The sequence below is a fragment of the Limulus polyphemus genome, unplaced genomic scaffold (genome assembly GCF_000517525.1).
Source record: "Limulus polyphemus unplaced genomic scaffold, Limulus_polyphemus-2.1.2 Scaffold5773, whole genome shotgun sequence".
Lineage (NCBI taxonomy): Eukaryota > Metazoa > Arthropoda > Merostomata > Xiphosura > Limulidae > Limulus > Limulus polyphemus.
Genome location: NW_013671383.1, coordinates 4566 through 17008, shown reverse-complemented (window position 1 = coordinate 17008; position 12443 = coordinate 4566). Strand labels below are relative to the sequence as shown.

General features: G+C 31.7%; 1 protein-coding gene across 1 annotated transcript in view; it reads right to left on the bottom strand.

Moving 5' to 3' along the window:
- The window catches only part of LOC106472961 (pecanex-like protein 3), a gene marked incomplete at its 3' end in the record, with an annotated part of 49283 nt that extends 41745 nt beyond the window's left edge, over nucleotides 1-7538 (bottom strand). The window contains exon 1 of the mRNA XM_022401488.1: nucleotides 7207-7538. Coding sequence (XP_022257196.1) covers nucleotides 7207-7395 — 189 coding nt within the window. The remainder of the gene's footprint in view (nucleotides 1-7206) is intronic.
- Nucleotides 7539-12443: the final 4905 nt, after the last annotated feature.

The window sequence follows — 12443 nt, the reverse complement described above, 5'->3', positions numbered from 1 at the left end:
ATTTTCCAATTAATGTGCATTACTAAAACACCAGATTTTTCCAATGGCGGAATGTGAAGGACTTAGGAAATTCTTCAGGGCAAAAAAAAAAGACACTTGAATTAATTTTAAAACTGCCCAATGACATACTCAATACTGCATTCATTACTGTTGTCCAGGTTTCAGTAAAATATTCATAGCCATTTTTTTCTGTAACAGCTTGTAAAACTATAAATAATAATAAGGCTGGAGACACTGTTATAAATACACATTGTTTACTCCAATAGAATGAAGTGTTTCCAACTAGTATAACCGTGCTTAAATGGCTTCTGCAATGCTTGAATGGCTTCAAAGAGCTTATGTTGGTAATGAAGAAGAATTTGGGAAATGTTAGAGAGTGAAAATCTCAACTTTCAAGAATCAACTTAAAAATAGCCCTACAACCCTTGCAGGAGTTTGTTTAGTAGCTGTGCACAGATTTTGGTGCAGAATACCTTGCCATTTTTGCTGTAGGCTTCAGTGCTTGAATGGCTTCAAAGAGAAACTTGACCAGTAGCAATGAAAAAACTAATAAAATCTCTCCTTCTCTTTCAAGAATCAACATAAAAATAGCCGTATAACCTGCACAGAAGTTTTTTAATAGATTTGCCCAGGTTTGTATAAAATATTCATAGCCATTTTTTCTGTAGGCTCATGAAACAAGAATAATATGAATAATAATAATATGAAGAACAAATGGATGAATTTTGTCTAACAATCAGAAAATCAACTTTTTGGCTATCATCAATATTTTAACAGCCTTAGCCATTTGAAATAGAAGGTCTTTCAAGGACAAGTCTGTTTTTTAAGATGTTCTCATGGTGTTCATTGCTAGTGAAAGTTCATATTTGTCATCTTTTCAAATAATTTAATGTTTCTCTTTTGGCAGGTAAAACAGTTGGTGTAAAGAGCTGATTAAACAAATGGGGCATATTGTTAAATAGATAGAGGAAAGTTGTTTCTTAATTGGATTAATTTCAATATAATGGTATTTTGTTTTTATTTTCTGGTGTGACTTGTATGTTATTAGGTACTGTATAGAAAAGAACTTTGTGGACCTTGGATCTTCCATGAAAAAGCATGGCTTACAGCTGATAGCTTCCAATAGTTTTCCCCATACTTTTTTTTAGGAACATTTTGATAAGTTGCAATACATATCTTTTCTCACTTTAAATTTAACAATTGATACATAGTTTCATAAGATTAAATTTGTTGTTACTTTGCTAATATTATAAACCATGATAGTGGTTCATAATAGGGTTCATCCAGGGATTCCACAAAAATTCTAATAGAACATATGGTCAAAAATAAAGTCATTAATTTCAGATCAAGTAACTCAAATTAAATACCAAAGTATGAGCATATCGAATACCCTGTAAAACTGTTTTCTCTGCAATTCATATTTGTTAAGCACTGAAGAAACATGTTTGGAATAATGATACATTTTGTTACTACAGTCGTCCCTTTTAGATATGACTAACCTATCTGCCAGGATAAAAAAAGTTGTATCTGACAGAAAGTCATTAATAACTAGATAACACACAACAAATTTCAAGCTGTGCCAGTCGCTATTGCCAAGGTTTGAGCATAATGGTAAATACTGTTTAGGTGATCAGATAATGTAGCCAGTTGGTATAATAATAGTTATGTTGATGGATAACAGTTCAATAAAGATAACTTAAAATTTTTTTGTTTGTGTTTTATGTAAAATAATTTATTCATCGATCACATTTATTTCAAAAATTGTCACATCTCTATTTCATAAAACATACATGTATCACACTTATATTTCATACATGTAAAATATAACAAATTGACACCAAATTTATTTCATAAAAACATCATCCATCTTTGTTTGTTTTGTACATTTTGAATGTTTACAATTCTGGCAGATATGATATCGAGAAGTGTTTTGTTGTTCCTTTTCAAAGCACGGTTCAAATTTCTTCTAAGTATCCCACTGCTGTTCCTGCGGAGATCACTGGTTTGGGTTCTAGTTTGCCATCTTCATTGTCATCTTCAGTTAATCCAATCTTTATGGCATCTGCCCTGTCTTCAGCAAGAACTGCAGTGATGCCAGCATCATCATCACATGAGACAAACTCTTCCCATTACGTCCCATGCAGTAATTGCTCAATGTCATCTGTGGCAATGTCCTCTGGTGTATCTGGTAAAGTCTGGTTTATGAACTCACAGCATGCAAAACACTTCTGAATCGTCTCTGATTACAGCGACTCCCACGCATTTTTCAACCAGATTTGTGTAGAGTATGTCGACTTGACCGGCAAGACCACTGGCATTCTGTACCTCGGACATCTTCAGAAGTATGACGGAGAAGTTTCTTGCGATAAGTTGATTTCAGAGTCTTTATGATGCCACCATCAAATGGTTGTAAGCATAACATTGTGTTTGGTGGCAGGAACATGAGCATGACATTTGAAAGTTTCATAGGTGGGTGTGCAAAAAATGTTATCAACAAACATCAGAATTGATCAATTTTTTTAGCCTCATTCTGTTGTTGATTTTCTTCAACCAATCACTGAAGATGACTGACATCATCCAGGCTTTCTTGAATGCCTCATACATCACTGGTAATGATGACGTCTGAAATCCCCCTAAAACACCAAGGATTTGCAGACTGTCCAATGATGAGAGGAGTCAGTTTCTCCCCTACTCCACTGCAGCCTAACAACACCATAATTCTCTCCTATGAACTTTTGCCACCTTTAAATATGTTGCTTTTGATAACTTGAGACCAATTTGGCAAGGCATGAAAAAATAGGCCAGTTTTTTCACCATTGAAAATGTTCTCTAATGTATAGCCCTCACATATAGATACAAGTCTGCTGCATCAATCATCCACTTTGTCCTGGCTAATGTCAGCAACTTCTCTAGATAACATGGCTCATGAAACATTATTTTTGGAAGCATTCCAACCACCCATTTGAGGTGGTGAAGTCATCTAGCCCGAGTTCAACTGATAACATTAAAGTTTTTTCTTGTATCAACTTCCTAGAAACAGGAATTTTCTTAGTTCTAGCATCACAGAACTAATCAAACACTAGCTTGTTAAGTTCATGATTTATAGTTTTATGCATGTTTCATGTTCAAATTAGAACTGCTTTCCCCTAACTCCATGATTTTAACTTTATTAGCAACAACTGTTTGAATTTGTGTTTTGCCAATCTGCATTTCAGTAGCAAAATGAATACATTTGGCACTCTTTTCATGCTTATTGATGACTAACTTTTTCTGGGACAGAAATGTGTTTATGTTTTTGCTTTTCTTGAGGCTTGTGAGACAGTCAATCTTTCTACAAAAATGTAAGTAATTTATTCTTCGATATGTGTCATATTTAAACAGCAAGTCACAGATTAACAACTCACTGGAAGAATTACTTATCTGTCATGCATCATCTGACATCTCAAGAAAACACTCATTCTAACAGCTGATGGGCTAGTGAGGGTTTCCCAGCTTGCATCATGGTCTCATTCTCATGGCTACTTATGCACTACTCATCACAACACTCATGTGTCAACTGGTGTAATCAAGTGCTAACTGCTGTTGAAATTATAAATTTTTTCTGATCACACTGAATAATCAAGGTATAGATATTCATATTTTGAAGAATATTACATAAAATATGAAAATTTTGCAGCCTTGATATTCATTTTGATTCACATTATGGTACATACATGTACAAGTAAAATAAAATAAACACAAAACAAATACAACATTAAAAAAAAAATATATATATATATATACAGTATGGAAAAAAAGAGGTCATATGACCAAAGATTGCTTCACAGGCTAGTATAGGTATCTTGTACCCCAGGGTGTTGGTTTAGGATGGGGCTGTTTTGTTCAATTAAGACAGTTTCCTTTATTCTGCATTTATTGATGTTGGGTTCTTTGTTTAAAATTAGTGTTTTGTATGAATATACTGTGGTTTTAGAATTGCAATAGTGGTAAACATGGGAGGGTTTTTTTTTATGTTCGGTGAATCTTGTTTCCAATTTTCTTCCAGTTTCTCATTGCACATTATTTTATATATGATGTTGGTACTGTGTGATTCTATGTAATGTTTATTTAATAATGATTTTAGTAACCCAAATGTCTGTTATTTGAAGCTAAGGTTGAACCCAAATGTCTATTATTTGAAGCTAAGGTTGAACCCAGATGTCTGTTATTTGAAGCTTATATCAAACCCAGATGTCTGTTATTTGAAGCTTAGGTTGAACCCAGATGTCTGTTATGTGAAGCACATACTAAACCCAGAAGTCTGTTATTTCAAGCTTAGTTCAAACTCGGATGTCTGTTATTTCAAGCTTAGTTTAAACTCAGATGTCTGTTATTTGAAGCTTAGTTCAAACTCGGATGTCTGTTATATGACAGTAGGTATTTAATGACATGAAAGAAACAATTACAACAATTAGCATTTTTGTAAATGCTTAATGATTAAATATAATTTAATTTCATACAAGTACACATACTCCATGCAGACAGAACTGCATTAACCATGGGCTATTTTTTTTCAGAGATGAGTGTATGTGTATAGCCAACCTTGAATGATTAAATGATCGCCCTTCTCGTACATGATGATATATTAATGATCCATGAACCATATTGGCATAATTGTCACAGCTTTTATTTTTGTTCAATATCTTTACACCATCTTCTTATTTTAGGCATTACCTCTGAATCACCAATACAATATGTACACTTTGTTTTATTTTAGACTCCTAAAAATAAGTATATTTTTGCATGTAAACATGTATAAACATATTAGAGTTTAGAGATTAGCAGAATTTGATAACTGTTTAATTTTTGGGCTCGTTAATCAAATACTTTCATGAGGCTTTGATAGTTGAATGATCAAAAACAATAAGAAACACTATTTTCAATTAGTTCCTTATATGCATGAGTTATGACACTAATTAATTAAGCCGAACAGCTTTGAATTAATTGAAAATAATAACAAGAAATCATAATGGCAATATTTTAATTACTTGGATAGTTATAATAATAAAAAATGGTAATCCTAATATAATTTGAGAGAGATTTGTTTGTTTGTGTATTTGTTTGTTCTCCAACTCTTAAACTTTTGTATTCGGACCTGTCAAATATAGTTTAAACAACTAAAAATTATTTGTGATATGCCAGATACAGATCAGTCAGTGGGGGGCACAAGGGGTACTGATGGAAGTTCTACAATTTCATCTTTCATTACATGGGGTATATATATACATTCTTTGTACTTCCAACAATTACTGGCATATTTAGGACAAAACACAGAAATATTATTTATATTTATAACTGGTAAAACATTAATTCTACAATTGTATTTCATTTTCAAATTCCATCAATAATTTGAATACGTCTTTTTCACACACATTGCTTATACATACTTTCAAGATAGAAAAACTTATATTAAGTGAGATGTTTTTAAGTCACATTTTACTTTTTTCTTTTTGACAGAAAACCTTAAATAGGAAATAAAATGTTATTTAAATAATCAAGCCCAGTGGACATGAATAATGTTATTCACTGAGAGTCACTTATATCCGTTGATTTTATTCCTTCTCGTAGTAACAATAACCGAATAACATTAAACTTAGAAAAAACATTTTGCACAGTATTCAGTTTTAGTTTTAGAAAACTATACAGATTTATTTATTTTTACATAATCTTTATGTGTCAATTTCCAACAGTTTGTTGAGACACTGTTTTGAAAAAAAAAGTACTAAAAAATAATTATTTTCATTTTAAAATTTCAATATATCTTTTTTACTGTTAATCATTCCATTTTATATACATAGTCAGTTTCACAGTTTAAATTGATTGACATTTGTTAATAATATTTTATTTGATACTTTATTTGGCCAATTACAGTAGTAACCACTTCCAGCTATAAGTCATAACAAAAATGTTGGTGACCTATGAATTGATCTATCACAATGGTGTCAGGTCAGGCTTTTTCTAACAATGTTCTTAGTCAAGATCATTTTATATCTAATAAATACAGTTTCTTTCAAACAAATGAAAAGTTATTTTACTTACCTATATTGTTTGAGTACAATAAACTTAACAATAATATTGTATAAACATTATGTCTTCTCAATATTTCTTTGTCACCTGCCATACTCTCTAAACTTAAACAAGATTATCTAAAATCTTGTCAAAGAATAAACCTTTCACAGCCTATATTCAAATATAATTTAACATAATTACATTTTCAGGATTAAAAATAATGTCAAAAGAAATTAACCAAATTCCCAGAGCTGTGGTTTGTTCACCTAAACTTCCCACAAATTCTAGTGTTGTTCTTTGCAGAAACTACTGTACATCTATTCACTTTCCAACATAAACCACAAATTACTTTTCACACCATTTTATCCTCTCTACATTGGCATTAATAGTTTATAATCTGTTCTGTCCTATGACATTTAAACTTTGCCTGTAGCTATTTTTGAAAATTGAGTTTCATCACTAGTTGTCCAATCACCTGCTGTGATGTCATAAAAGGGTGGGAATCAAATGGCTATACTAACAAGATCAATGAAATAGAAGAAAAATTACACTACTAACAAGACTGATAATTATACACTCAAAGAATGATACCTTCTTAACAAATATAAACCTATGCTTTGAGAGTGGTAAAAAATATATACAAAAAATCAATAAGCAAGTTGTTTACAGATGAAGCTTCTCTGAGTTATACAAAAATATAAGTTTGAACATTTTCATTTTCTTTGTGAATTACATTAAACAAACATTGTTCACAAAATGACAGAACACCAGTTCTAAAATATTTTTAGTAAAAAATGTTGAAATAGCTAGAAATACCATTTTTTACTTAAATTTTGAAATTTGATCTGCGGGTGTGCATTTGAAACTCGATAGGAGCTTAACAGATTTACAGATGAGTCTGTGCAGTATATCATAAGAAGTAACAATTTCAATGTTGAAATACTGAATCACAAATAGTAAAGAATTAATTGCAGTTTAATACCAAAAAAAAAAACGTTCACCATGGGGGAGCTTTATTATTAATGTCCTATTACTACTATTATTTGTATTAGTGGTGAAACTAAAAATAAAATCTCAGTCCACTTCAAAATTTCATTTTTTAATGAAAATTTCGGGAAATTTATTAACATTTATAAAGATAAAAAATAATATACTTACCATATATACAACAAATGGAAGACAAAGCAGAAGCATCCATAGATAAAGATGAAATGTATTACAGAAATGATCTTGTCTTGGGTCATAAAACCAACCTCCCGTGAAAGAGGCCCAAATTCCCTGACGTAGTATTTCTAATGTTTGGGAACCCATTTTAAAAAATAACAGTATGTCAGTAGCAAATATCATAGAATGAATGGAATTTATATTTCATTTGATAAAAATAGGGCATCTATTTCAAAAATCAAGCTAAAATCCACGAGTAACATAGTTAAACGAACAATACCAATACTAGATAAAGCTATCTAAAGTATTTTAGCATTACTCCTATATCAAGCTATGGCTGCCTTCGATTAAAGCTTCTCTACAACATATAGCGCTATCTAGGCAGCATTATTTACACTTTTAAATCATCTATAAGCTGAAAAACCTGAATACTTTTTAAACTAATGATAATGAATGGATTTTAATTACTTATAACTAAAATGAAATTATCAAAATATCACTTTACATATAAGATAAAAGTAAAAATAACTAGACACTTAACTGTATAGTTGTTTAATCGCTATGGCAATTTAAACTGTCCGAGAAATTTAGTTTACTAAATAGAACTTGCATATTTTTTTTAAAGTTGTATGTCATACATTTAATTTATAAATTGCTGCTTGCGTCAAGCTTAATAAATCTGTTGCTGTGGTGGTGTTGGAATCGGATATTTCTGAAACTATATTGTGAGCCCATGTGGTGTCAATGTTCGATGTATTTTAATAATAATGTCTATATACATATACTAGCCGAATGCTTATCATATGACGTACATGCTGGTTCGTTTCATTGCTGAGAATTAAATATAGATATATGTTTTCTAAAAATTAATTATATTATAGTAACATACTATACAAATATACTATAATTATATTATAGTAACGATATATGTACAAAAATGTTTATCACTTTTTAGTATTTCATGAAACATTTTTTTTATGTTTGGTCATTTCTTGTAAGTGGTTCTTAATTAGAAGTTTGATTTATGTATATATATTTTTAGTTCAAAATGTGCTTCTTGATAATAAAAAAACTGATTGTTGAAGAAACATTATAATCCTGCGATTTATTGATTATGATGGTAAATTGTAAAAAAAAAAGAACCTGAGGGTGAAGGGAAAATGCACGAAGGTACAACTTTTCATTAAATAATGCTTATAACAATAACGTCTTTGTTTTTATACAGAATTTTAAGGGATTGTAGTTCAACATCGTTTAATGGAGAGGTAGGACAAAAGGTTTGTTTGTAGTTAAGCACAAAGCTACACAATGGGCTATCTGCGCTCTGCCCACCACAAGTATCGAAACCCGGTTTCTTGCATTGTAAGTCCGCAGACATGCCGCTGTGCCACTGAGTGGCAGGACGATAGGAATTATATCTCTAGAATGGGGAAAGAGCAACGTTTTTTAGTTTGGCTTTTATAAAATCTTGCGTTGTGTCGTTGTTCTATTTAATTAACACTGGAAAGGAAATAAGGGTTCTGTAAGTTTTTTCAAAATTATAAAGATAATTAGCAGAGTTTAGTTTGAAAGCAGGAATGCTAAAGTTAAGGCCTTTGATTAGAGCTTGGTGTTGGCGTTCTAGGTTAGATAGATGTTATCGGTAGAGCTTATATTTAAGTTTAAGTTCTTCCTCTAGAAGTTGATGTTGGCAGGCGGCATATGCAGATGAGTTCCGGAGTTTGTCATTTGCTACTTTGAAATGAATGGAAAATGGCGTCAGTTTATGTCGTCTGCATTCTGTAAGAAACTGACAAACTAATTCGAACAACGATACAGCGCAAAATTTTATAAAAACCAAACTAAAAAACATTGCTCTTTCTCAATTCTACAGATATAAATTTATAATTTCTATCGTCCAACCTCTCCATTAAACGATGTTGAACTAAAAATTTGTCTAAAAACGAAGACACTATTTTTACTAAAGTCTAAACCAGACAAGGGCAATGGTATTGTCATTATGAAAAAGGCTGACAATATTGATAAAATAAACCACCAGCTCAGTGACCCTTATAAATTAAAAAAACTAGATACAGACTTGTTATCTCTAACTTTTAAGAGAGAAAATAAGATTCTACGTTTCCTCTAATCCCTCAAAAGTCAAAATGCTTATAACATTTTGACTAAATTTATGAAAATCTCTAACCTAAGTTGAAAAACATCAATAATAATAATGTATTGTAGCGCTATCTATTCGGTTGAAAAGATATTTAAGTTGTGTTTGACATATACAGACACTGTTGTTTATATGTAATATGATACGATCCCTGATTTACTATATAACGTTATTCAGATTTTTCCAAATATTCAAAGCGCTTTATATAAATATCAAAAAAAAAAATATCTAAAAAATAAATATTAAAAACTTAACATAAAATACCATTTTGAATGGGATTTGGGTACAAGACTTCCACGAAGTATTACCCAGTCTTTGCAATCAAATAATTCAAATTCTTAATTTTAAAGAATCATGTTATTATGTTTTTCTTAATATTGTATGATCTTCCTGTAAATCTGATGAGTTAATAATGGAAAAAACTTATAAAAAAATGCCCACTCCACTGGGATTTTAACTTGAGACTAACTATTTGAGCCAATTTGAACGTTACCAACAAAGTGAGCATCGCTAACAGAGAGTGTAGCATTACCAACAAAGGTAGCGTTACGGTGAGAGAGTAGCTTTTATATGTATATAAATATATATGTATGTGTAAATTTTCTCATAGCAGCTATACAATGCGGATAGAGAATGTTTGTTTCTTCAAAACTGCACAAAGCTACTTGAGAACTACCTATACTTGTCATCCCTAATTCTGAAGTTCTGATAAGAGAGTTAGCACACAGGATCACACATAAAGGGTGTAATGAATTTTAAAAAAGGTCCAGAACTCGAGCGCTGAAGAATACTCAAGTATTAGAAATGCTCGAGTTTCGTGTCTTTCTTGAAATTCATCGTAATTAATTTTTGAAGTGATAAACTAGAGAAAAGATATCTAGTCAACACGACCCACTAACAACTCTTAGGCTACTCTTTACCAACGAAAAGTAGAATTGACTGTCACATTATAATGGCCTCACAGCTGAAAGAGCGAGCATATTCAGCGTAAGGTTTCAATCCCGTCCCGTAAGCCACAGAACGTGAATCGAGGATCTAACCATCAGGCTACACTTTAGAAAAGGCAGCAAGTCAACAGCACTTACTGCCAACTTTTGGTTACTCTTGTGTGACCGTTTAGTGGGATTTTATTGTCATTCGTGTAGTGCACCCATGACCATGACCCTAATGGTAAGCGCGTTTTACGCAAAGCAAGCGAACCATGTAACCTTTGAGCACACTATAATCTCATTGCCACGCCTGGACCAAGAATGATGCAGTGGGGAGGCAAGGGGGACACTTGTTCACCCTGGGTTATCAATTTTGCGTTTCCATAGTTATAGCTTTGATAGCATTTGGTCGTCTTGCTCCTCTATGTAATTTATCCTGCGGACGCCCACGGGTATTTTTGTCGATTTATTGTGTATGTAAAAACATCTTACATAGACGTGATTCAATTCATATTTTCATTTAATCGGGTGTAAAGGAAGTAAATAAATTAATTAGTAATCCTGTTATTTTAACAGGAAACGAACCAAACAGAAAATCTATATTGTTTATGTTTCTTTTCTTTTTCACTCCTTTACACCCAAAATACATTGAATTTGTTTGTTTGTCGTTTAGCACAAAACTAAACAATTGGCTATCTGTATCGCAATCCAGTTGTTATGTTGTACGTCCGTAGACTTGCCACTGAGCCACTGGGAAGGCGCATTGGGTTATTATTATTTATACTATTGTAACATACATCTACGGTGTAGCATGATCACGTGATTACATTTTTTTTAACTCGATTAGCAATCTGCTGGTCGCGGGTTTAATTTCCGTCTCTGAACATCTCGCCCTTTCAGCCATAGGGGCGTTACAGTATAACAATCAGTCCCACTTTTTGTTATCATAGAGTAGCGGAAGAATTGGCGGTGGATGGTGTTACCATACTGCCTTCCTTCTAGTCTATCACTTGTAAATTAGGGACAGTTACAACAGATAGCCCTTGAATAGTTCTGAGTAAAATTCAACAAAAATTTGGTATCGTGGGGTACTGATAATTAATTTAAAATTACGTCTTTAAGAATTACGTTATGTTGTTTACACGTATGGAAGAAGGTGTGGTGGCAATACTAGTATCTCATACAAAAGTTACCGGAACAAATTATATAATTTCCACAAAAGTTAAAAATAATTAAAAATAATGTATCTGTACCAGTTTTTAGTTAATGAAAAGAAATAAAAAACAAAAATGGCCAGAGCAAAAAATTAAAACAATAAGTTATCGAAATACAAAACAAAACAAACAAACAAACAAAAAACAACAAAAAGTGTAAAAGCTAATGACATTGAAAAAATTGTGATTTATCTTCAGAGGCATTTACTGTTATTATCGCCTGAAGTTCCTCGGAAAGAATTTATACCGGAAATTAAGGAAATTATCAAACGAGCAGAGACGTAACAGTATCATCTGTATATTGATTTCGCCAACTTTGTTGTTAAATGTAAATGTGACTACTAAGCTGCAAAGTCGAGTGTTGTAGAATTTGATGATTTTGTTGCTTCTTCAGTGTTATAATGAGGTTTACTTTTAATGACTTTACGGACTTCAAACTATTTTTATCCCTAATTATTTATTTTTCTTCTTCTGGTAGACTGTAAATTAAATCCATCTTCTTTGGTTGTAGCTATATCAAAGGTGTGATTTTTTCTTTACCTGTTAGGGCGAAACTTAGTTCTTTATTTAGCACATTCTTGTTTTTACATTCTGTTAATGATCATTTATTTGAGCCTATTTTAATGCATTAACTATTTCTACAGTGTATGGGAGCTTCTTTTGATAAGCTATGAGTTATATTTTCTATCTTTTGATATAGATTATTAAAGTTATCTGTATATTGTTCTAATTTATATCGTGATATTTTATTCTATCAAGAGTATGGTTTTTTTTCATACTATTTAGGACCTGGCATGGCCTGGTGGTTAGGGCGATACAAGTCCTTTCTTAATTAAAACTAGTTATGTTATGTTAAAGGTGGTTGACTATTGATTTGATGAGTCTTAAAATGTATTATTGGGTCTATTAGTTAGTAATAATGATATTGAGTCT